This window comes from Rhipicephalus microplus, chromosome 7 (genome assembly GCF_043290135.1).
Source record: "Rhipicephalus microplus isolate Deutch F79 chromosome 7, USDA_Rmic, whole genome shotgun sequence".
NCBI classification, from domain to species: Eukaryota; Metazoa; Arthropoda; class Arachnida; order Ixodida; family Ixodidae; genus Rhipicephalus; species Rhipicephalus microplus.
The window spans coordinates 1,233,156-1,260,349 of NC_134706.1; the positions used below are offsets into that span (position 1 = coordinate 1,233,156).

A 27,194-nucleotide genomic window follows, 5' to 3' on the forward strand; every position below is an offset into this window, starting at 1 on the left:
CTCCTTCACAGTTCGAACAATGAGTTGTTTCTGATGTGCAGTTGTCCGATATGTGTTGAATGGATGCACACTTTGCGCAAGTGGCACGCCCTTTGCAGCTCTGCGATCCATGACCGAAATGTTGACACTTGAAACATCGACGAGGGTTGGGAATGTATGGTCTTACACGGAGCTTACAATAGCCGGTTTCGATTGATTTTGGTAGGTCACTTGTTCCGAAGATAATTATTACGTGTTTTGTAGGGGTCAGTTTGTTATTGCGCCTTATTGTTATTCGTTGGACTTTGACCACGTTCTGGTCTTGCCAACCTTCGAGCAGCTCACTTTCAGAAAGCTCAGTAAGATCATCATTGGAAATTACACCACGGACAGTGTTCATGGACCTGTGTGGGCCCACCGAAACAGGGGTTTCCCCTAACGCTACAAGCTTAGACAGCTTCTCATACTGAGCTTTGTCACGAACCTCCAGAAGAAGATCGCCACTTCCCATTTTTGTCACTTTATAACCTGGGTCTATTGCTTCTGTGAGAGTTTTGGAAACGAGGAAAGGTGAAATGGTTCGGACTATTTTCTTTTCGTTTAGACTGTGGATAACTTGGTACTTTGGGAATGTCGGCTTTGGTGTGTTAGGCAGGAAAGTGTCTTCGGTGCGCCACCTTTTCAGGGAGTGATCAAGAAGGGGAGGAGGGGAAGCTATTGCTGTAAAAATACTATAAAGTTCAACGGCGATGGTGGCCACCCACCACCGAGCCCAACGTGGGGACGCTACAAGGTTGAAAGCAAACATTTGGAGACGCCAGCCATACATCGCCACTATAACCTGTTATAATTATCCTAGGTTGGATAACTACACCAGGTTAACCCTCGCCGCCAGGAAATTTGTAAGTAAATGGAAGAGAGAAGATGACAGGACAGATAAAAAGTGAGAGATAAAGACGAAGATTAGGGAAAGAGAGATAGGAAAAGGCGACTGCCGATTTCCCCTGGGTGGGTCAGCCAAGAGGTGCTGTCTACGTGAAGCCGGGGCCAAAGGGGTGTGTTGCCTCTGCCGGGAGGCCTTAAAGGTCCAATCACCCAGTGTCAGCTCAACCTCCAGGATCCCCTTTTCCCCGAACACGGCAAAGCCACGCGCGGCTGGGCGTGGGAAGGAGTCGAAACTCCCCCGTTAGCTCGGGTCTGTGGTGTCGCTACACACCAAACGCCTGCATACGCAGACGCCCCTGCGGGGTGGACAGCGGAGTGTGATGCCTCGTTTTGTGAACTTAAATTCCTTTTCACGTCTGGATCCATACTGCACCATTTCGACCCGTCTGGCATGACAGAAGTGCCCATCAACACGAGTGGCATCGGTCTCGGCGCCGTGCTCATCCAGCGCTACAATGACGCCGAGCATGTCATCGCCTACGCCAGTCGTTCGTTGAGCAAGGCCAAGAAGAATTACACCGTTACTGAACAAGAGTGCCTCGCTGTGGTTTTTGCTGTGCATAAGCTCCATCAATATCTCTACGGGCAGCACTTCAGGATCGTAACTGATTACCATTCACTATGTTGGTTGGTCTCCTTGACCCTTTTGGTCGCCTCGCGCGATGGGCACTAAGTTTGCAGGAATTTAACTTTACAATATGCTACAATAGTAGCCGCCATCATGCAGACACCGACTGTCTCTTGAGGCTTCCCCTACAAACTACAGTGCAGTCCACTTATAACGATATCGAGAAAACCTAAAAATATGATCGTTATAACCGGTGATCGTTATATCTGGACTGCCGCCAAAAAATCGTCGCCGGACGTGCCTTTTGTAGCTCCAGGCTTCATTTCGCTATTTTCATCAATTATTAAATATTGTAGATAGTAGGATGTCAAAAACAAGACTTTATTTCTTACTCCGAAGAAGGCATCACGGGTTCGCTGAGGAAGAGAGACTGACCGACGGCGGGGTGGGAGCAGTGGGAGGAAGAAAGCACAGCCAGAGGTACACAGCCGGAATGCCAACGAGGCCCCGCCCCGATGCCGCCGCGCCGCTTTGCTTTTCGCTTTTTTTATTTTCTCTCTCTTTCCCGCTTTCGTTAGCTTGCCGGCTAGCCGTTGTAGAAGGCGGGGAGCCGCGGAGCGCGGCGCTTTGCTTTTCGCATTTTTTTTTAAAATTCTCTCAGCCTCTCCGCGGTCGACACGCGGCGAGGCGCAAAACGTGACACAGCTGGTGCCATCTTTAGCGCGTCGCGCCAACTCGCGATGCTCTCCTCGGCTTTTTGAACGGCCGGGACGCGCTGCCGGCGCAGTGGCGGCAGATACGTACTCGCCTACGCTAACTTTTTGTCTTGTCTCGGCATAGTTAGTTTCAGAGGAACTTATCAATCTAAACGTTACGATTATTCTGAATGAAACAAGCCGTCCACGGCAAACTTTTCATCGTTGTATCCGATATGCGGTGGATAACATAGCGTTATATATGTTTTTTTTCCCCATAGCCCCAATGCATAAAATGAGACTGTTAAGTCGACCCATCGTTATAACCGATATATAGTTATATGTGGTATCGTTATAAGTGGACTGCACTGTACTCTATGTGACGCCGACAACTTTGACGATTTTCTAGCTGCCATCGACGATACTGCTTTTCCTGACCTCGCTACCTTCCGGGAAGAACAGGGCAACGATTGCAGCTTGGATGATCTCTTTGACTCAGCCGCTCAACCAATAGGTAGCCATGGCTTTATCGTCCGAGATGGCTGGCTTTAAATAAAAAATTACGTGGCTGATGGTGCCCGCCTCCTTTAGTGGTCCCCAAGAATTTGAGAATGCACTTACTCTATGCTATGCACGACGACGCATCAGCGGGGCACCTGAAGTTCGCCAAAACGTACCGCCGCCTGCTGGCTTGATTCTACTGGCCTACCATGCGAGGCAATACCGAAAAGTATGTGGCCAGTTGTGATAAATGCCAGCAATTCAAGCGACTAAATACTACCTTGGTTCGTCTCCTCAACCCCTTGATGTCACCCTCGCCTCCTTTCGAAATGGTCGGAGTGGATCTTCTCGGTCCATTTCCGCGCTCATTGAACAACTGAGGGATCATAGTCTGCATTGACAACCTGACACGTTATGTGGAAGCCAAAGCGCTACCAACAGCCACAGCCATCGATGTATCGAGGATCCTCCACTCTTCTGTGATACTACGCCATGGACCGCCTCTGATTATTCTGAGTGATCGTGGTCGACAATTCGTAGCCGAAGTTGTTGAAGAACTTTTGTTTCTCTGTCCTTGCCAGTTTCGCCACTCGACCCCATATCACCCACAGACAAATGGTCTCGTTGAGCGCACCAACAGAACCAACATGCTTTTGATGTACGTTGACTCCAGGCAAAAGAACTGGGATGACATCTTGCCATTTATTACCTACGCTTATAACACGGCAAAGCATGAAACCTCTGGCTACAGTACATCCTATCTTCTTTATGTCAGGTCACCATGCCACTTTCTTGACACCATTCTGCCTTTTCATGCGCATGAGGACTCTTCCATTGCTCAAACTCTCTGCCGCGCGGAGTAAGCACGTCGCCTAGCTCAGCTCCATACGTTGGCAATCCAAGACCACTCCAAGCCTACGATTCACGGCACAAGAACGTGTCGAACGAAAAAGTAAAAAAGTATGGCTATGGACACCCTTTCACAAGCGTGGCCTGCACCAGAAGTTCCTGGCTCGTTACACCAGTCCTTTTGTCATCGTCGATCGCCTAAGTGATCTGACATATTCAATCGCTCTTCTCGTATCTCGTGGCTACCGTTCTAGGCAGACGCAGCTTGTTCACGTCGCCCACCTAAAGCGCTTTCATCCTCCTGACTGATGCTCGCCCAGGGGCTTCGTCTGGGAAAGGGGGAGTGTTACGCGGCAAGATGTGAAGGGAGGAAGAGGAGAACGAAATGGTCTGTTTGGAAGCAGCTCGGTGTCGGCGCGGTTATCTTTCGCCATTCGTTCTTCAATAAACACGCCCCATCGTAACAATATTATTTGCACGGCATGTCAGCTTTCATCCTTTCACAATTTCAAATGTAGCAGGCACAAAAACACTCAAAAGAACGTGCAAAACGCAAGCAGCTGAACCACGATGAGATGCATATCACTAAAATGCACCAGAAAATTCTGGTTCAGCGGACGTGCGACGAATGCACAATTCTACAGTGTACCCAAACGATTTGCCGCTAGATGAGACCGCTTCATCTGCTGATGTGGTGAGAGTAGAAAGGGTACATAATTGGCCCTTCTCCTTTTACGGGTGGTGTTTTTTACGCATGGCGACTAGACTTACCTAGTAATGCAAACTGTGAGGCCTGGAGAAATAATCGATACCTGCTCTACCTCTTTTTTTATGTTTAGTTGTGTCACATTTGTCGAACGTTCGAACTTTCATAAAACAACTTGATTTTCATTTCAGAGATGGCGCTACCACTAAAAAAACACCTGTGAGATTTATAGTTTATTGAAAATACTTTGTTTGAAGCACTGGGTCGTCGAGTTAGTGAGCACAAGTAGATAAAAGGTACTGTATGTATCTACTAATGTACAATATTGTTACGGGGGTGAGAGAATGAATGAAATAAATATATTTACAAAATATACAAGGAGAGTCAGAGGCAGCTGCAGCCAAGATGGAAGAACAGCAGCAACAACAACACGAGCACGGTCGCTTTCATCGTCTTCGTCATCTATGATGCTCTTTCTGTCCGACGTCGTGTAACATATAACCCCCCGCTGCTGGAAGCGCCGTCTCGGCGCCTAAAGGAGAGTAGGGTCATATGCGGATATGTACGGTTTGAGGCGGGTCACGTGGACGACGTCAGTAGCGGTTGCGGACGACGATGACTGACTGTCCAACGGAGCAATCTCGTATGTGACATCGGTAAGCCGGCGTAAAACCTTGTAAGGCCCCGAGTAGCGAGACAGGAGCTTCGAAGAGAGGCCAACGTGGCGGCATGGTGTCCAGAGGAGGACCAATGAACCTGGAGAGTAGGAAACTACTCTGTGATGGCTATCATAGCGGGCTTTCTGAGAGAGCTGCGAGCCAAGAAGACGTTCCCGTGCGATTTGGCGGGCCACTTGAGCCCGAGCAGTGGCATCCCGGGCGTACTCTGTTACCGTTTGCGTAGTTGATGGGAGAAGAGTCTCGAAGGGTAACGCTGGATGGCGGCCGAACAATAAATAGAAGGGGGAGAAGCCAGCGGTATCGTGGCGTGACGAATTGTACGCGAATGTCACATAGGGCAAAGTACTATCCCAATCAAGGTGATCTTTGGAAACGTACATGGAGAGCATTGTTGTCAATGTTCGATTTAGGCGCTCGGTAAGACCACTTGTTTGTGGGTGATAGGCCGTAGTGAGCTTGTGACGCGTCGAACACAAGCGAAGGATGTCACTTACTACTTTTGAAAGAAATGAGCGACCACGATCAGTCAGCAGCTGTCGAGGAGCGCCATGGTGAAGAATTACGTCATGAAGCAAGAAGTCCGCGACGTCAGTGGCACAGCTTGTCGGTAGCGCTCGTGTGATAGTGTATCTTGTGGCGTAATCAGTGGCTACGGCTATCCACTTGTTTCCAGTGAGAGAAGTAGGAAATGGTCCAACGAGATCAAGAACGACGCGGTAGAAGGGAACGGTGGGTATGTCTATTGGTTGGAGCGGACCAGCTGGTGGCAAGGTGGAATGTTTGGAGCGCTGGCAGGACTCACATGCAGCAACGTATCGGCGCACAGAACGGTAAAGGCCTGGCCAGAGGAATCTACGCCGCACGCGATCGTACGTGCGCGTGACCCCGAGATGTCCCGCGGTTGGGGCGTCGTGAAGCTGTTCAAGTACAGCGAAACGGAGTGTCGCAGGAACTACGAGTAGTAGCTCTGGTCCTACGGCGCTCGTGTTGCGTCGGTAAAGAATGCCATCGCGTAGAACGAACAGGTGTAGCGACGGGTCTACATGGGGCGAGCGTAGACTCTGCATGATAGACCGCAAGTGAACATTGCTGAGCTGTTCCTTGCATATGTCGGTGAAAGCCGACATGGCGAAGACACAAGGGTCAGAATCATGTGCTGAAAGGTCACGTGCGTCCACGGGGTGACGGGATAGACAGTCGGCATCCTGGTGCATCAGGCCAGATTTGTATGCGACGTCGAAGCTGTATTCTTGTAGTTTCAAGGCCCAACGGCCAAGTCGTCCTGTTGCATCTTTAAGGGACGACAGCCAGCACAAGGCATGGTGATCTGTAATTACCGAAAAGGTGCGGCCAAACAAGTATGGTCGAAATTTTCCGACTGCCCAGAATAGTGCGAGGCACTCACGTTCTGGAATGGAAAACTTGCTCTCCAAAGGAGAAAGGAGGCGACTGGCATAAGCAATGACGCGATCTTGTCCTCGTTGCCGCTGGGCAAGAACAGCACCAATTCCATGTCCGCTGGCATCGGTACGAACTTCAGTATGGGCTGACGGGTCGAAATGGGCCAAGATGGGTGGGGAAGTAAGTAATGTTGTAAGGGTGCTGAAGGCAGTTGCTTGGTCAGAACCCCAATGAAAAGACACGTCCTTCTTCAGTAGCCCCGTAAGTGGTCGGGCAATGTCAGCAAAATTCTTCACGAAACGTCGAAAGTAAGAACAAAGGCCGATAAAACTCTGTGCATCTTTTGCGGAACGTGGTATGGGAAAATCTTTGACAACTCGAATTTTCTCAGGATCAGGTTGCACGCCTCGAGCACTGACAAGGTGGCCGAGCACAGTGATTTCCCGACGGCCAAAGCGACATTTAGAAGAGTTGAGCTGAAGTCCTGCTTTCCGGAAAACCTCAAGAACGGCAATTAGGCGGCTAAGGTGGCTTTCGAATGTAGGTGAAAATACGATGACGTCATCGAGATAGCATAGGCACGTGGTCCATTTGTATCCACGCAGGAGAGAGTCCATCATTCTTTCAAATGTAGCTGGCGCATTACACAATCCGAATGGCATAACCTTGAACTGGAAAAGTCCATCAGGTGTGATGAATGCGGTTTTCTCACGGTCTCGATGATCGACAGAAATCTGCCAGTATCCTGATCGCAAGTCGATAGATGAAAAGTAGGCAGACCCATGTAGGCAGTCGAGAGCATCGTCAATCCGCGGCAGTGGATACACGTCCTTACGTGTTACTTTGTTTAGGTGACGGTAGTCTACGCAGAAGCGCCAGCTGCCATCCTTCTTCTTGACCATCACGACCGGCGATGCCCATGGACTGCAGGAAGGTTCGATGACGTCTTTTGACCCCGGCTCCTCCACCAAATGTTACGGGTGTGAGAGAATGAATGAAATAAATATATTTACAAAATATACAGGGAGAGTCAGAGGCAGCTGCAGCCAAGATGGAAGAACAGCAGCAACAACAACACGAGCACGGTCGCTTTCATCGTCTTCGTCATCTATGATGCTCTTTCTGTCCGACGTCGTGTAACAATATTTGTTAACTAGCATCTTAAAAAAAAAAGCAAGTTTCTATAGAATCGGTCTTTCAGAAGGACCAGAGAGACCACATAACTGATACGTCTTCGGTGTAATGTTGACAGAACAGGAAATAAAAAATATGCAGAGCGTGCCCCTGGGTACTTCTTCTTCCTCGCCTCCGAGCTCCATTTTCAATCTGTTTTCTACATCTTCCCGCCGGCCAGATTCAACCGAAGCAACCTTCGAGCGAATACAACAGTTGAATTGGCCTCTTGACAAATTTTCTTTCAGGTGTACAAAGCAAGCATGTTCTCACTAGTCTATCCTTGCCTGGGAAAATCTTTTCGACCTTGCAGAGTTTTCACTGTGTTATTTTTCGCGCTTCTCCAAGCAGGAGTACATCTTCTTCTTGTATATTTGTGTGACCCTCTATTTTTCTGCTGGCACACTTAAGCTCCCTCAGGTACTCCTTTTTCTATCTGGTCCACCATGTTATCATTGCCCGTTTTCTTGCACTCCAGTAATTCAGCAAACTGTATTCTTCGAGTATGTTTTCTTCCTGCTTGTTCATTGCTTGCCTGCCTCCTATAATGTCCGCCGGTGTGATGGGTTGTGGCTCGTTAGGATCGTCATACACATAAATAAGAGGCCGGTTGTTAATACTCCTTCTGCTTCAACAACCACAGTCCGTAGTTCATCCAAAAGTCAAGCACCTATAGTTTTTGCCATGGATGTCTTAAAGCTTCTGATCAGTCTTTCATAAAATCCTCCCCACCATGGAGCTAACTCTACAATAAACTTCCATTTTATTTTCAGGTTACTGGTATACTGTTGAACCCTTTCATCTTCCATCTTTAAGGACTTGTTCATCTCTTTCTTAAATTTCTTGAATGCTCTTGCATTATCCCTGTAAATAATTGCACACAATCCTCTTCTAGCTACGAATCTTCGGAATGCTTCTATAAACACTTCTGATGACATCCTCTTGACCAACTCCAGTTGTATGGCTCTTGTTACTGCACACGTAAATATCACAATGTAAAACTTCGTAATTTTTTTGCCTTTCTCCTCTCGAGCATTTAGCGGTCCAGCAAAGTCTATACTAACCGTGTCGAATGGCCTCGTCTGTGTTATCCTGTCAGCTGGTAGTGGTGGAATTTCTTGTGCCATTGGTCTAGAATTGAATCTCTTACATGTGATGCATTTCTTTATCACATATTTCACCATCTGTCGGGCGCGCACAATCCAAAACTTCGTTCTTAGATGTGTCAATGTTGCCACAACGCCACCGTGCATTGTCACTTGAAGCGCGTACAGAACTAGGAGTTCTGAAAAGTGACTTTCTGTTGGTAAAATAATAGGATGCTTCTCATCAAAGCTTAAATCACTTCACTGAAGCCTCCCTTTTACACTGAGGACACCTTGATCATCTTCGAGGATGTTCGTGCCATACAGATTCATGTTGTCATATATTCGTGTCACTGCATTTTGTAGCGTTTTCTGCTCCTGCTTTATCAGCACAAACTCTGCCTTGACCAATTCTTCTCCTGTCAGCGGACCTGTTTTCCTTTCTTTTTGTCGGTTTCCTATATAACGCATCGCCCTTGCGGTAACTCGTAATGCTTTCTTGTATGATCCAAACCTGCTCACATCAATTATCTTTTCTTCACTCGTAGTGGTAGTTAAGCATGCCACGGTCTTTTCTTCGTCTTTGTTGTCATCACTGTCCGATTCTTGCGTGATGTCATAATCAGGCCTTTGTTTTTCATTCTTGGTCCACGTGGGGCCTTTCCACCATAATTCATTGTCCAGCAAACGTTTCATCTTCATCCCCCTTGTCATCAAATCCGCAGGATTTTCATGACATTTAACATAACCCCACTGACTCTCATTGGACTTGCTCTTAATTTCTGCTGCGCGGTTGCGAACAAACAGATCTTTCGGCTTGTTAGACTTTATCCAGCACAATACAATTTGAGAGTCAGTCCAGAATTTCACATTCTTTAGTTTCCTGATGAAATTCTCAGTTATATGACTGGCCAATCTGACTGATATTGTGGCCGCCAATAACTCCAATCTTGCTAGTGTAAACTTTTTGATTGGAGCGACTCTACCCTTTGCAATGATTAAATTGGCTTCATTGCTTCCATCGGAGTATTTTGTTACAATGTATGCTGCTGCTCCATACGCCATTGGACTCGCATCGGAGAACAGGTGTAGAGTCGATGCTTTCACTTCAGCTTGCCTGTTGTCATAGCATCTGTTAACGGTGAAGTCATCTAAGTGCTGAAGCTCCTCCGACCAGTCCTTCCAAGCTGATCTATGCTGGCTTGGTAACGAGACATCCCATTTCAGTTTATCCATCCAAAGTTTTTGCAGCAATATATTTGCTCTAACTGAAAATGGTGTCAAAAAAGCTAAAGGGTCATATAGCTTTGTCGTGGCCTGCAAAACCTGTCTTTTTGAGAGTTGTCTCATGTCCTTGTCATTTCGCCATGTAGTGTCGGGAAAGCTCAACACGTCGTCTACAAAATTCCATTTCAGTCCCAAAATCTTGATTTGTCCCTCTTTTCTTATCCCTCGATCCAGATCCTCTCCTTCTTCATCAAAGAGTTTTCTTAGCTCGGCGTCATTTGAAATCCATTTTCTTAAATTCATTCCCGCATTGCGAAAAATATCTCGTGCTTCTTTGTATATATTTGTCGATGTCGAGTATTCGTCGGCTCCTAGTAAAACGTCATCGACCTAGATTCCTTCCCGGAGTTGCGCCACAACTGCAGGATATTTTTCTTTGAATTTATCCAAATGTCGATGAATCGTGGCGGCTAGAAGGAAGCTATTGGTGTAGTTCCGAAAGTAACCCTTGTCATCCACCACGTTTTTATCTTCGGGGTTGGCATATCTTCGCTGGGTATTCTTTCCCACCACATAAATCACAGAGCGTCTCGGTTATTTTCATGTATCTTGATCTGCAAGAATGCTTTTTCCACGTCGGCTGACATAGCGATCTTGTGATGTCGAAAGTTCATCAGCAAGCTTGTGATGTCGGGGTTTAGGTTTGGCCCCTTTTCCAAGTTGTCATTTAAGGATTCACCTGGATTCTGGCTTGACGATGCGTCAAAGACGATCCTTATTTTTGTCGTTGTTCGGTCCTTCTTAATTACTGCTTGATGCGGCATGTAGTATACAAACTTGTTCTGTACATCGGATCCAGCATCTTCTTCGACGTTTTCTGCTATTTCTTGCTCGAAGTACTCTCGAATAGCTTTGTCGTAGGCTAGGAGCTCATCTTTATTCTTGCATAATTTTTTGGTCACCTGGATAAGCCTCTTCTCTGCAATGGTGTTGTTGTTGTCCTTTGTCACGTTTTCCTTGCATGGTAGCCGCACTTGGTATCTTCCTGCCTTGAACTCCACTGTTTGTCGGACGTACTCTAGCACATGTTCATCACTCATCTTTGTTGCTGGTTTCTCCTTGATGCCCATGTTTTCCAAGTCCCAGAATCTCTGCAGTTCGTCCACAGTCGTGTCTGACTTGGCACTGACCTTGAGTACCATAACCGTCGATGATTTCATCGGCACACAATGAAGTCCTACAGGACCTTGGACCGTCCATCCCAATATTGTTTCTATGGCCGTTACATTTGGATGAATCTCGCAAATACGACCAGTGACTACAGTCCAGTAATAATCTGCTCCAATTATAATGAAGTTTTTATATTTTTTCTTTCTTTGTCCGTCTTCTCGTTGTCATCAGCCAAACAAATTCCCATCGATCTTGCTCTTTCGTGTATTGTCAACGGCGATGGTAGCACGTCACAGGATATAACTTCTATCTCCAGTGCCTCAATCGTGACTGGCTCCGAGATGGGATCCTTCTTCACGCTGACCTCAACAACTTTCATGTCTAGTTCCATCTCTCCTCCTCCAAATGATCCTACAGTAATCCTTTCGGATCTTTTTACCTTGCACGCTAGTTTTCTTGACAATCTTTTGAGGATGAATGTCCTCTGGCTCCCGTTGTCCAGCAGAATCCGTGCGTAGCACCCGCTGTCTTCTCCCTCCGTCTACGAAAAGGCTGTCTGCAGTTGTATGCACTTGTGTTCATCAGACTGCTGTGCGTGCATGTTGCAGGACTTGCTGGTGTCTAACCGGTCAGGTTGCGCACTTTTACGCACTTGCTCAACATCACCGCTTTGCTGCTGTGCCGACTTTCCTGCAGGCGTACGTGATCGACACATGGATGTCGTGTGCCTTCCCTTGCATGTTTTGCAGCGTACGTTAGCGCGGAATAACTTCGCCGTGTGGTGAGGTCTGGTGCATCTGAAGCACCTTCGTTCCTGTTGCAAGGCTTCTTTCTTCTGTTGCATACTAATGCTTCTGCTGCAATCTTCCGTGTGGTGTTCAGTCATCTCACAGAAGATGCATTTCTTAATTGATATGCTTTGAAGTGTAGATGTTCTAGTCCGCCTCATACTCTGCGGTGACTGGGTCACGTATTTTTCCTCTCTAGTTTCTTCTCTGCTGCGTATATAAATGTTTAAAAACTCCATAATTTCTTTCGAACTGCTCGTGCTGTCTCTTGACGCTAAGTCCGATTCCGTTGATTGATTGATTGATTGATTGATATGTGGGGTTGAACGTCCCAAAACCACCATATGATTATGAGAGACGCCGTAGTGGAGGGCTCCGGAAATTTCGAACACCTGGGGTTCTTTAACGTGCACCCAAATCTGAGCACACGGGCCTACAACATTTCCGCCTCCATCGGAAATGCAGCCGCCGCAGCCGGGATTCGAACCTGCGACCTGCAGGTCAGCAGCCGAGTACCTTAGCCACTAGACCACCGCGGCGGGGCTAAGTCCGATTCCGTAGTTGCTCGTGTGTAGTCACCTTTCTCTATCTGCTTCATCTTCATTTCAATCCTCATATCCACCGGTAGCGCAGATTTTACAACAGGAGCTATCACTGTGGCGTAACTACCCATTTCCTCTCCTAATGACTGCAATGCTCGTGTGTTGACTTGCAACTTTTGGTAGAGTTTCTTCAACCCATCTACATCTTTAGGACTCTTCACTGCTTCCAAGTTTGCAAGCTCTTTTATGTAGGTCTCTTAAATTATCTTCTCGTCCGAAGGTTTCTTTCAGAAGAGCGACTGCATGCTCGTAATTCTGATCAGAAAACTGCAAACCTTCTATGAGGGACGCAGCCCCCCCGCTCAGAGACGCCAGAAGGTAATTAAATTTTTTATTCTTCGGCATGCTCACTCTGTTATGCACCGATGTCTTGAACTGATGCCAAAACCTTGGCCATGCTGTTTTTTCCCATCAAACTTGATCATCTGAAGACGTGCCAACTTAACAAGCTCTTGCGTCTCCGAGATTTGGTTAGTACCTTGCACTGAGCTCGCCTGTTCTGCGACTATTCTCGTAGTCAGTTGCGTCGCTTGTTCTAACTCACGTAATTGCTCTTCTATTTTTGTCGTTGCTGCGACGATCTTCATCTCATAATGCAAAACTCTTTCAAATTCCGCCTCCGCGTCGTCTTCTTCAATGAACGGTTCAATCTGTTCGTCAATTTGTCTCAGCGTCTGTGACATGTTCTTCATCTGGTTCAGAAGCGTCATAAGTTGCGCTCGATCGGCGGCTTCTTCTATCTTTTTATCGATTTCGCTCGTAAGCGTCGTCACATTTGCTCGAAGAGTCTTCCGCTTCTTTGATAGGACCTCTTTATTCATGCTTAAAACGTGTTGAAAGAGCTCTTGTCTCTTTATGTGTGTCGCCAACAGTCGTCGGTCGTGGTCCTTCTCTCGACGGTTCGTCCTTGAGCCAGACGCCGCTGCTTTGTTCTTCAACTCGTTGTTGCGAATGGGGTTGAAGTCTGTGCGTCCGTCTTCAGATCCTCCTGGTCACGGCACCATGTTTCAAAAGGACCAGAGAGACCACAGAACCGATACGTCTTCGGTGTATTGTTGACAGAACAGGAAATAAAAAATATGCAGAGCGTGCCCCTGGCTACTTCTTTTTTCTCGCCTCCGAGCTCCATCTTCAATCTGTTTTCTACAACCGGTCAGCAGAAAAATTATCGACATTCACCACTGGACTGTTACGATTGTCATCATTATTGAAGTTTTTCAGCCTTTGTGAACGGGACGTAAAATATTTCAACGCATTCCAAGCAAGAGTGTGCTGTCAAGACGGGTTGATTTCTTCTCGTCAAAACCTGAATGAGGGGTTCGGGACTGGTTCGCGCAAAGAAAACGCACGAGCCAAGAGAGGCCACTGTGAGCTCGACTCAAGAAAGGCCATTGTGTTTGCTGAAAGCAAGGCTTTCGAGGCAGACAAGGAAACAGCTGGGCCATTTTCGAGGCCACCGAGGATCTGGAAATCTTGGAACCAGCATGGTACTTGCAGTTCAGGCGGAAAGCCAAAGCCAAAGTGGTTGTGGCTGCATCTTGCGAGGAGAAGCGGAGCCCCGGATATGCGCAGCTAAGCCACAGCTTCTAGCAAAGAATAGGAATGGAATGTGGGGTTGAAGGAAAGGAAAGGGCGCTATCTGCTGTAGCCTTTGCGGGAGCCCGCCTCGACGACGAGGGATTAGTCGACCACTCCTCCTTCCCCCTTTCTCCATAGGATCGGCTGAATGGGGTGGCATATTTTGACGATATGCTGGCACACCACTACATTGTCCTACCCAAACAGTCAGGGAAGTTTGAAACATGTACTGGCAGCCGGTTTTTCGAACCTCACCTAACTGCCAGGAGAATCTTGGAAACCAATATCACCGGACGTGCGCGAAACTTGGTGACGTGTGCGAAAACGTCGCTGCAGTGCGTTAGTGACCATATCTGGGCATCATGTAGACTGTGCCCTCTCTGCATGCATTGTGTGGTGTCTTTCCTCTCCTTTGTGGGTGGAACATCCAGACCATGGAGCGTCCTATTGGCGGAAGCCGCGGACAATGCGCCCAGGGTTGGCAACGAGGCGCTATATAAGCCGAAGACTTTCATGTATTTGAGCTTCCACAGTTCAACAGTTCTTATGTACAGTTTTTGACTTCTCGTTCTTCTTTCGAATTCTCAGTTAATAAACAATGTAAATAAATTGTCGCTTTTATGGGCGCCTCATCTGACTTGTTCGACGATGGGTCCTAGGACGGGGGCCCGCTACTAAACTGAAACCCACAGGACCCGGAGTCGCAACACCGCAGTCTCATAGATTCCCTAACAAAAATAAAACAATTTTCTCATCATAAAATTCTAAAGAGGGGCCTGCTGCTTCCTTATAATGGCGTTCAGAGTATTATCTTGTACAGTTTTGTCACTTCATTGGTAATGCGTGACCGAGTAGAGTCATAAACTGCCGCATTGACACATAATTCATAAAGTTTTCGTCGGAACACAAAGCAACTTTGCATAGAAGGTAAATGTATTGTATTCTACAGAGCCACTAATTATTAAGGTTCTGCTTTGAAAAAAAAAAAAAAAGATAGTTACACACTAACATTAATTATTTTGCCCATTTTCATTGGAACACGAATAAATTACTAATTTGTTTATATTTATTATCTCTTCATAGAAACCTTGAATAGCACTTCACCTAAAGGCACAGTAAATTTTGCACTGTTATGTTGAACAGTTTCGCTGTACTTGCAGTAGAACGAAGGCTTGCACAACGAAAATGCTTTTTGTCGCTCACACTATTTTTGTTGCTATTAAATAACGCTTCAGAGCAAGCATTAACACCTCGTGTCATTGAAAAAATAGATCGTAAGCTTTCTGAATTTGCATGATTAAAATTAATTTGCAAAGCTTAGCAAGCACAGTGCGTCCACAAAAAATGCGTAAAATGCGGAGTGGCTGCTGCCAAAGTGGGACCGCCACCTTAAGCAAGTACTAGACTTTTGTAATATTAGACACAAGTCTGTACCTGTATCTGTACAGGTACAGACACCCTGTACCAAATTTGCCATATGTGGGTTCAACTGTACTAAATCTTCCTTGTGGAATGCACTCTGACACAGTGACATTTTGAGAATTTCGGAACATCTCCTTAGTGTCGCACATACCTTCCAAAACAGGCACAGGAGAGATGACAATAGTGGGTGGTGGTGGGGCGGGTGGTGAAATAGTTGCCAGATCTTTTGACGGCGACTCTTGCGGCTCTGCAGGTTCCTCCACAATCGGTGGCAAGGTGTTGGCAGACGAAGGCCTGAAGAACATAGGCATCACTAGTTGTTATTAGGCATGTGCAAATATTAAATTTTAGGTATGAAGCCCCTCGCAATTCGTTCGAATAATTTCGAATCGAATTCAAACAGTATGTATGATATATATAAAGAAAAATTAGCATATATGTCGTGACCCAACGCACCTGCACAATTACAAAAAAAAAAAAAAAACAGTTGAAACAAGGCGTGAGCAAATGTCATTCTTTTGGCTTTTGGTAAAATGCAAAGGATAACACGTAATATATTTATCAAAGGGGCCCTGCAACACTTTTTCAGGTAGCCATAGAATGAATTCGCTAAAAGAGCTTATTGTTTCATGAATGCACCACCAAAAATCTTGCGTGGCGACCCCTGTAACGAACGAGCACACCTTATTCAAATCAGCCAATGGCTGATGGAATGGCTGTGACGAGTGATTTTCGAGCTTCTTCAATCATTAGTCAATAGAAGAGAAAGCAATTTTTATCTGACTTTGAGAATTTATTGTGAATTCAGAACTGCATGCTGCCCTATAATATTTGGCTAGCATGTTCTTGGAAGCCTTTACTTCTGACCAGCAGAGTTTTTTAACCATGCTCTAAATGTGTTGCAGAACCCCTTTAAGTTTCAAAATTTACTGTTTAAAGCATATAAGCCAGCATAACAAGCTTTCAGACTTAGAAGTGATAAATCTACGTGAGAATAACAAGTTCTTTAACCTTGCAGGGGCGCAACAGCCAAAATACAATTTGGAGCAGTTTTCGGAGAAGCAAAATGTTACTTTTGGAGCACTAAATTCCTAACTTGAAGCAGGTTACAGGAAAAAATACATGCATTTTTATCATAAAATAGGTGGTGGTGATGTTTGTGTTGCAGCAGGCGGGGTTAGCCTGGCCTGCATGGCCGGCAATTGTTACGCCTGAGCATCTCCCGAATTTGGAAGCTGTCACCACGTCTCAGACAGTCCAGTGTCTCGCAGGAAGACCAACAAAATTCATTGCACATTCCTCCTAGTTGCCGCGGGTCCTTCAGGAAAGATGACGTCATCAACTGTCCGGTGCCTATGACAGCCTTTTCGCAAGGTGCGAATCATCGCTGCTCTTTGCACATCAAACTGTAGGCAAAGCCAAAGGAAATGTTCAATATCCCCGATGTCACCACAGAAGGCACAGAACGGGGAAGCGTATCTCCCAGTCTTGAATGACCAGGCCGGGGTGTATGCGGAGCCCGTTCTTATGCAGTACAACAGCCTTGCTTCTTCACGAGAAAGTCCATGAATTACACATGCTTGGTGTGAAAACTTGTAGATCGCCTTGAAATGATTGCGTATCACATCTTTGTTGTTCTGGTAAGTCTTGGGAGTTCTTACTTTTGGGAACGATGTACGTACTTCGCATGCAAGGGCATCAGCCTTTTCATTGCCCTCAATGCCAACGTGGGATGGGATCCACTGGAACTTTATATTAAAACTCTTGCCATTTAGGTGTTTGATTAGTGCCAGAGATTGCCTGGTGAACTTTTCTTGAGGTAGGCCACGATGCAGTCTTTGTAGCGCCGATTTGGAGTACGTCAGCACTACAACATCTCGTGCAGAAAAGGATCACAATTTTCGCAAAGCCGCCGTGATTGCAGTGCCTTCTACCGTTGTGGACAAAACCACGCGATCCAGGCGGCTCGACCATGACACGCCAAGGCAGGGTATGCAGAAAGCCGCTGCGCAGCTATCCGTTTGTGTGCACACTGATCCGTCGGTGTACACTTGTAGGTGGCTGCGGTACATGGTGTTCAAGTGGTCCAGCGCAAGAAATTTTGCTTCCGACTCTGGAATGGTGCGCTTCGCTGGTAGATTGGGTACGCTGAAGTTACACGCAACATCCACAAAAGACATTGGCGGGTCCATAGGGCGCCGTTTAGGATTATACTGGTACTCAGAATTGTGCAGCGTACAAATGCATGAGTAACTGAGCAAAATGTGCAGTGTCCAACTAGCACTAACAGCATCTTCTAAATATCAATACTCTTTTCCGCAGGGCACTGGTGTACTGCAGCGAAGGTGGCTCAAGCTATTGTTACTAAGTTTTGTTTGCTGTAAAGCTACGCCTGGTAACGGCGCAAAAATGTGGCCCTCTGCTGTCTCGTCTCGTGAGGGGGCGCTGCCGCTGCGATTGGCCTTATTGGCTACGAAAGCTTTGCAAGGCAGCAGCGCGCCACTGACTGAATTTCGCTTCTCTTTATAACATTCTCTTTCGTTACGCTGCTCTCCTTAGTACCAAGCATTCAAGAAATAGCCTTTTTATTTTGTGCACTCGGTAAAAACATTTAATGGGCGAATGAATAGGACAGTGAGGCTACTTGTGCGGAGAATATTGTATAATGTACGCGTATAACGGGCAGGTTACAAAAAATACAAATGTGTTTGGCAATAGTAAAAAAAACATGCGCTTTCTTGTTTAGTACAGCAACCTTGTGACTGTTTTCTAGTCAACAATTCGTATCCCTGATGTAAAAGTCATCAGCATAACAAAGAAAAAAAATCACACCATATTCACGAAGTGAACAATGATGAGTGGAGCGAATCGTTCGTCAGTCCACCCACGCTTCCGTCTGTCCGTTCGTTCTTAATTTCGTTCGTCCGTGCATGGGCCCATTCGTCTGTATGTGCATCCATCCGTGCATGCGTCCGTCCATCCGTGCAACCATCCGTCCGTCCGGCTGTGCGTATGTCCATTCATCCCCGCATGTATCCGTCGAATCGTCTGTCTGATTGTCTATCTGTCCATCCGTGCATCCGTCCGTCCATCTAGTGAACACTTTAAGTACCGCCATCTCGCATCTTTTCATCGCGATCGTCTCTCTTCTTCTCCTGTGGCACATACCTGTCTATCCCCTGTGGCACATACCCGCTCTCTCGGGTATGTGCTACCCGCGGTTACGCACCAAGACAATGGGAGATGCACAAGTCTTGCCATAAGGAGCTTTGCCCCTAAAAACTGTCACGCGCTAACCCTTAATCGCACCACCACACACCGCTACGTCTTGCCACTCTTCCCAACCAGGCAGAACTCCCCTTCCCCACACACGAAACCCCCACCACTCCAGTCCCAATGATGATGATGACGCCGTCACGTAATGCCCTCTCTCGGCCACCCTCACAGTTCTCCCCCCCCCCCTCAAAATGTGAAGGCACCACTACACATCGCCTGCAGCGTCATGGTGGAGTGTCAGCTGATCTGCGTGTTTCACATCGTGGCGACGACCCGTTTTAGGGTCCACTAGAACAAACTCATTCTGTCCTACACGTCTCACTGCCCGAAAGGGACCGGAACGCCGGGGTGCAAGCTTCGAGGAGAAGCCCTTGGTGGCATCGCTGAGGAAGTGGCTTTCGAGCAGAACAAGATCATCCTCCTGTATTGTCAGTGGCCGCCTGTGCTGGTCGTAGCGAGTCTTCTGGGCGCGCCACATGTGGTTTTGGTGTGCCCTGGAGAAGTCAAGCATCTCCTGCAGACACTTGGAGACCTCAGTAGCAAATGCATGGTATGCTGTCGCAGGAGGCTCCGCGTCGTCTTTGGCCTCAGCCTGTGTCCATGAAGTTCTCAGCTCTCGGCCATAACAGAGGAAGGCAGGCGTGTAGCCCGTGACAACGCTTTCAGCCGTGCGCATAGCCAGGGCAATTTCAGGGATGTGCTGGTCCCAGTCTTTGTGGTTGGAACAATAAGCCCTAAGGCACTGCTTGATAATGCCATCGTGGCGCTCCACCATTTGCCCGGCAGGGCGGTACGGAACAGTGTGTCGGTCTTGTATGCCCCAATGCTCAAGGAGGCCCTTCCACAACCTGCTTACAAACGGCTTTCCATTATCACTTGAAATGAAGACAGGTGTGCCATGTCTGCAAAAAACCTGGATCATGCAGGCCACCACACCCTTGCTGTTTGCTGCTCGTAATGGGAAAAGTTCAATGAACTTGGTGAACTTGTCAATCACCACGAGAAGGTACTTGTGGCGTCGAGGCGTCATAGGCAAGGGCCCAATTATGTCCACTCTGAGCTTTTCCATGGGGGCAGTGGCCCACTGACTGCTCATCAGCCCTTCTGGCTTCTGCCGGTGGGCTTTGGTGCGCTGGCAAACCTGGCAGCATCGCACATACTTGGATATGTCCGAGCGCATACCCAGCCACCTGAAATTCTGAGAAATGCGTTTGAGGGTCTTAAAAAAGCCTAAGTGGCCGCTAATCGAGTGGTCATGGGACAGTCGCAGGACCAAGTTGCAGAGATGGTTTGGTAGCCAAGGTACTTTCCTGTTCCCTCGGTGCTGTACAAGCAACCCACTCTCTTCCATCTCGGTCGTCTCCGCCAGGTCTTTGATCAAAGGTTGATCACTGTCAGTGGGCGGAAGCTTCCCTCCTTTCATCACATTTCGTAGTTTTGACAGTACGGGGTCCTGCTCTTGTTCCTGGGCGAGGAGCCCTGCATCATTCAAGACAGTGGTGTCGTCCACTTCAGATGCTACAGCAGCTGCCTCAAAGCTGACTTGTGGGCTGGGCTCTGGAACAGCCATAGGGAACAGCGTCTCGTGTAGACTCGGGCTTGGAACTTCCTGGTGCTGAAGGGGAGCTCTGCTCAAGGCGTCGGCTGGCACATTTGCAAGACCCCGCCTGTGCTTGATTCTGCAGTTGAAACCTTGCAGCCGCAAAACCCAACGCTTTACACGTGGTGAGGCCTGGTCTGTGGTGAACATCCAGGACAGTGAGGAGTGATCACAAGTGTATCTCAAACTCGGTGAACTCAAGGTATGGTCGGAACTTGTCCACTGCCCACACCACAGCCAGACACTCCCATTCTCGCACTGTATAGCGCTGCTCTGCCGCAGTGAGGACCCTGCTAATGAAGCTTATTGGACGCAGTTGAGCATCACTCTCGGCCTCACTCTCGGCTGCCTGCAGAAGCACCGCTGCAATGCCGACTCCACTGGCGTCCGTTTCCACCACGAATGGTCTGTTGAGGTCCGGCAAGTTTACAACAACATCGTCGGCCAGGGACTGCTTAAGTGCTCTAAAGGCTTCCTCTTGCTGCAGCTCCCACCGCCAACGTTGGTTTTTCTTAAGGAGTTCCGAGAGTGGACGTGCAGTGATAGAAAACTGAGGTATGAACCCTCTGTAATAGCCTGCTAGTCCCAGGAAGGCCTGCAGCTGTTTGAGTGTTGTTGGTTGAGGATAGTCCAGCACCGCTCGCACTTTTTTCTTGTCCGGCCTACACTGCCCGGGCGATATTTCATAGCCAAGGAACTTCAGGTATTGACAGCACACGTGCACCTTCTCTGGGTTAATGGTCAACTGTGCCGAACTTATCCGCTTCAAAACCTCCCGAACATGCTCAAGATGATCCTCTAGGGTCTCTGAATATACCAGGACATCATCGAGAAACGCCATGGCAAACTGGTGATTAATTCCCTCCAGTAGTCGGTCCATCAGGGTCTGAAACGTGGCAGGACCTCCGGCAACTCCAAAGGGCATTCTCATGAACTCGAGGTTCCCCGATGGCAAATGAACGCTGTCTTTGGAATATCCTGCTCTTGAACAGGGATTTGAAAAAAACCCTGTTAATGATCAAAACTTGAGAACCACCTGGCTCGTCTCAGCTGTGCCAGCAACCAATCAGTCCTCGGCATGGGGTAGACTGGCACCTTAGTGCGTGCATTCAGCTGGCGGTAATCCACAGCCATGCGATAGCCACCACACTTCTCAACCAGGACTGGAGCACTGGCATGCTGACTTTGGCTAGGGCGGATGAGGTTCTGTGCAGGCAGGTCTTGAATGCAGTTGTCCATGATGGCCTGCTTCTTGGCATTCACTGGTCGCAGTTTGCATCGAACAGGTGGGTTGTCTCCCGTGTCTATGCGATGCTCTGCCAGGGTTGTGCAGCCCGGAGTTGTGGTGAAGATTTCTCTAAACTCTTCTAAAATGTGTTTCATGCGTGGGTCTAGGTCCGACGAGTGGCCGGGAATGAACACATTGCAGGCTGCAGTCGTCTCCGGCACACTGGCACACACTGGCATCGCCCTCAGCAAAAATGCAGCGCAGACTGTCTCCAAAATCATCCACTGCCTCTGGCTGTTCCTTAACGGCCTTGACAAAGGGCACAATTCTTTGTGGTTCTGTGCCGACAGTCCACCCACTAAGTGACACGTGCAGAGCGATGCCATTCACCGTCAGGAAATCCCTACCAAGGACAACGTCACGGCACAGGTCAGCAACGCACAAAAGCTGCTGTCTGCGGCAACCGGCAGCCCACTCGATCTGGCACTTCAGAGACATGGTTGACTGCGACCAGCCTGATGTCAAACGCAGCACGCGTACGTCTGCCTTGGGTTTGGCTCCAGAAGCTTGGGCCGCCGCCGCCGCGTGCGATCCGAAGAAGCTTACACTTGAGCCTGTATCTAGCAGGGCCTTGAACGTCGACGACCCGATACGGACGCCCATAAAGGGCTCTTTGCCACCGGCTGTGGTCGCTACTTGGTGCGCACTGCCGTAGGTGCCCGCCGGGGCCGCACCTACCGCCACTGGTTTCCCGGGCACTGTGCTTGCAGGTGACCCGATCGCTGGCACCGGAAGCAAACGGGTGGCCCCAATCGTCGACCCGTGGCACAGTTACGAGATATGTGGCCGAATCCACCACAGCGATGGCACTGCACACGTATTGCTCCACTTGCGGGCTCCGGCCGTGGCATCGGTCCCGGCCCGTAGGGTGAGAACGGAGGCGCTGTGTCGTACGAGTACTGTCGGTCCTGGCAGTACTACGGGTCTAGCGCAGCTGGATGCAGTGGCCAGTAATAAGTCAGCGGTGCCGGTGGGGCAGCAGCAAACGAAGGGAACGACGCCGTCGCCATAGTGTTCGGCTGCGGCAGTGAGTGATGATCGGGGGCCTGGCTAGGGTGGAACGCCAGATCTCTGGCTACTTGGTTGCTCGGAAGTGGCGGTGGTCTGTACTGGAGGCGACGCCAAGCCTGCTCCATTAGGCCATCGGCTGCCTTCACCAACTCGGCAAGGTCGTTGTAGGCATGCTCCTCCGCCAAATCTTGCAACTGAGGGTGCATCTGCCTCAGTACACGCTGCACCTTCTCGGCTTCGGAGACCTCTTCCCCGATGCGGTTGTAAAACGTAGCGATCGCATATATGAACTCTTTCAAATTTTCTTCCGGGTGCTGCGTGTGCTGTTCGAGCTCCGCTTTCAGGCGACGTCAATAGACGAGAACTCGGAGCGGAAGGCGGCAGTGAATTGCTCCCACGAGTTGAACCCGCGCACGAACCGCCACCACAACTTCGCGCCACCCTCGAGGGCAGCCGGTACCACGTGTGTCAGTCACTTATCGGCGGCGACCCCCGTCATAAGGCAGAAGTTTTCTAAATGTTCAAGAAACTCCTCCGGCGACTGCAAAGTCTCTAGCACCGGAGTAGCGGGGGAGCGGGGGAGGTGCGCAGCAGCGAGCCGAGGCGCAGAGTCGTCGGTGGCCCGCGGGACTGCGCCAGTGTTAGCGATCACAGTCCGTGCTCCCACGTGCGAAGCCGTGGGCAGCGGCGTCACCATCACTCGATCGCGCACGACCGCCGTGATTCGTTCGCGCTCCATGGCGGAGCCGTCGGTGTCCAGCAACAGCTCTTCGACACCTTGTAGCCTAGGCATGTCGTCCGCTGCTGTTGTCGGGCCTGAAACCATCCCGGACGAGCGCCCACTTGTCACGCGCTAACCCTAAATCGCACAGCACACACCGCTACGTCTTGCCACTCTTCCCAACCAGGCCGAACTCCCCCTTCCCCACACACGCAACTCCCACCACTCCAGTCCCAATGATGATGATGACGCCGTCACGTAGTGCCCTCTCTCGGCCAAGTCCCGATGATGATGATGATGACGCCGTCACGTAACGCCCTCTCTCGACCACCCTCACAAAACTTTACACTTTGCATGTGAATGCAAACATATGGTCTATGCAGCCAAGAAGAGGGAGGCGGAGTCCCTCTAGATCCGCAAGACGCTTACTTCATGTCTTACATTTTGGGCACGTGGTGCTTAAGCTCATAGCAGTACATGTTGACGACTCGTTGACGACTCGAATTCTAGATTCAGGTTAACAGAGACACCTTGGCAGAGTTTTATTTGGTCAATGTAGCAGAGCAGACATTCCAAGTCACAACGTCAAGCCACTTAGATGGATGTATTTGTAGCATAGGTGGTTGATGGTACAGATAGGCCGTTTGCATGATCAGTTAGCTTAAGCTCACTTGATACTGTCATGGCTTTTCACATGCAAGGAATAGCATTTTCTAGTACAAGTTTCAGCAGAACAACCGTATCACCATTTGCTTCCGCCAACCATCCAGGCACTCTTTTGCTCGCTCTGGCAAGCCAAAGAGGGCAAAACCCGTCGAAGAGAAGCGCAAGGCTTTCGGTGGCAACCGTGTCGCCTGTGGAGCACACTCGTTCACTATGGTCAGAATCATTGGGCACCGCATTTTCATGTTCACATCCATTTCTTTTCTTGTGGCACTTAACGTCGTCAAGAGCTGGTCACCCAGAGAGAAGCTTGCGCTTGTTGGAAGGCTTTGATAAATATTTGAAGCAAGTGATTCGTAATGTTGCCTCTGCCAGCGTTGCTTGTATCGTTTGCTTCGGGCCTACAGTACTGTACGCACGCCTCTGCAAGGTCGCGAAAGAAAGGGGTCATGCAGCGGCGGACAACTAAAAGTATCTTGTAATGTTGGCTCAAGCAGCAATAAAACTAAAGCGAAGAAATTTTCTAACTCCTACCCCCCCCCCCCAGTCTAAAGCACCATTTAGGCATCTCAAATATTTATACTTACTATTAAACATGCAGAATGCTATAGCCGGGGACAACTTTCTGTGGCAATGAAGGGAAAGCTACAGGGGCGGAGGTACTGCACCTGCCCTCTGCCGCGAAGTAGTCCGGCTGGGCTCACGTTTTAAATGACGGCTGTGTTCAGGCAATCCCGCTGCACACAATTTGATACATCTGCTTGCACAGCTATTTGTTAGTGAAATTTGACACAACCTCCTTCGGCGAGTCGTCGGAACAGCTCAAGGGCGATGCGCACTTACATATAGACGAAGATACCATTTTGACTGTGCAGTGCATATAAAATGTGCAACGTTTGAAGACGCGCGAATACGCGAAGCGACTCTTTAGAAAGCAACAACAGATATGAATATCTCCTCGGTGCGTGCAGCATCTCTTTATAAACAGCATCCAGTAGAAAATAATGTTGTTCTTTTTTATTCTTTTCATGCGAAAAACAAGGGCGCATTTGTGACACTATATTCTACAGCAGTAACACATGCCCCCTTTGGCTCCGTAGCCTTCCCTTCATTGCACAGAAAGTTGTCCCCGAGTATAGCACACAGCTAGTATACAAGCAGTATACTAGTCACATCATAGCGTAAATAATGGGAGTGTCGATGGTCCGGACTCCCCTTGTGTTCAGGCTGGGGAGGACGACCATTGCAAGTGCTTCCCTTGAAAATTAGCTATAGCTCGTGATATGATTGCGTTATGATTTAAGTATAGCTCAACCAATTTTTTAAGACTATTCATCTTTTATTGAATATCTTTGTTAAATGCCACTCAGTTGTGTGAATTATGTAAATTTCAAAAAGGTTAAAGAAGAAAATGAACAGAACAATGCAATTGCTCAAGCTCGAACCCCATGCTTGCTTTAAAAAAAAAAACTATTTCAAGGCATTATTTCATTCTGATATAAATAAGGATACAACCCATATTAAAGATCTAAGTAGCCACTACGGCCTGATTTGTATCACCCCTTGTATTTTTTTTTCTTTTTACGCCACTGAGTAGCATACTAGGATGATAGTGTGTCCAGCTTGCTTTTAGTTTCGTTTAGGCTCATTCAATGGTAACATGGTTCAAATTCATTGTTTGTAGCTTGCCAACACAAATTTGGAGAAGGTTTGAAGCAGTCACTAGCCTTTGGAGCAGCGTGGAGCAGAATTTCTCTTTTGGAGCAGTTTGGAGCAATTGGAGCAGTACTTCCATTACTGCAATATAAACCTATTGATTATATTCCCTTCAAAATTTTCAAATATTTAAATTCATATCAAAAAGAATTTGATGACCCTAATATTAATTCAATTTCAGCAAATTTCACGGCTTTGGCACAGCTATTGCACCCCTGACCTCGAAGTAAGGCTTCACAGCAGTGTGAATTTCCCCTGGATAAGTGTGTGTTCACAGTACAGCATATACCCACCCTTTCCTTGCCCTGCAGTAAATGCACCTTTAGGGGAGGGGGAGAGGGGTTGCTTAGGTGGGGACCAATATACACCTACAGTTAAACCTCGTTATAACGAAATTGGAGGGCCGCTGCTATTTGCTCGTTATAACGAATATTTCGTTATAGCCGTAGCGGGCATTTACCGCAAATATTATGCACTGTACTTACCCCCAAAAAATAGCAGGCGAAATAGCATCCCGCCGCACGGTGGTATGCAACAAAATAACCGCATTCCCAAATGAAAAGGAAAAAAGTCATGCACCTGTTTTAATGCACTTCAAAATACACAGCTTGCATTTCAGGCAGGCCCACTTGGTAGCCTCTGCTTCGTCGACAGATTGCGATTCGCCGCAGACCGCTCTCCCGACAATGTCGTGGCGTTCCTTGAAGCGTTGGAGCCAACCCGAACTTGCTACGAAGTTGTCATAACCCATGATGCAGGCGAAGTCCCTCGCTTTTCCTTGCAGCAAGGCGCCGCTCACCGGCAGATTTACGGCCCGCGTGTCCAAGAACCATTTAAAAACGGCCCTTTCGACCGCTTCAAAGGCAGGTGCCCTCATCCTCTTAGCGCTTCCTTTCACGCCACGTGCAACGGCGTCAATGATGGACTCCTGCTTGCTCAAGATGGTTGACAGTGTGTGCCAAAGTCTCTTGCCACGTTGCCTTTCTTGGTCCCCGATTCGACGGCTCTTATCATACCCGCCTTCTGATCTAGCGTTATGCGCTTTCGCTTCCCGCCTGGCGTATTCATGTTGCTGGAATCACGAGCGCAGCACGATAAAAGAAAAGGCGGAAGCGGTCGAAAAAGAGAAGAAACACGCACGCAAAAGTAACGCGGCTCACGTAGGCGAGCGACAACACTTGCAGAGAAAGTGACTGTGAAGAGGAAGGGGCGCTCTTTTGCGCTGCCCTCTAGGAACCAGTTACTCAAGGGGAAGGGGGTATGTAAGATTAGGAAGCGCGCCTCAGCGCCATGAGAAAGGGGAGAGGGAGAATATAAAGAAGACACAAAAGAAAAGAAAAGGGCGAGACGTTCGCGGAGCGCTCCGCTGTCGGTGGTAGCCAAGCGGCGTACGTGCAGCGAACTCTCCTCCGGAAACAGCGTGTGCCGTCTGCTTTGCGCGCGTTGCTGGAGGGCACGTGGCGGGAGTTTTGAACTGCTAAATACAGTTCTCGCGTTAAGCGCCGTCTCAAATTCGCGTTGTGCACTGTCGTGACATCGGCTCAAAATTT

The 27,194-nt window shown here is 48.4% G+C and overlaps 1 protein-coding gene across 7 annotated transcripts in view; it reads right to left on the bottom strand.

Moving 5' to 3' along the window:
• The window catches only part of Mgtor (nuclear basket protein megator), a 905,575-nt gene that overhangs the window by 490,768 nt on the left and 387,613 nt on the right, over positions 1–27,194 (bottom strand). For all 7 annotated transcript variants that reach the window (XR_012884775.1, XM_075868440.1, XM_075868441.1 and 4 more), the window contains exon 47: positions 15,521–15,663. Coding sequence is in view for 6 of the 7 variants with exons in the window: in XM_075868440.1 (XP_075724555.1) it covers positions 15,521–15,663 (143 nt within the window). In the remaining variant the exon portion in view is untranslated. The remainder of the gene's footprint in view (positions 1–15,520; positions 15,664–27,194) is intronic.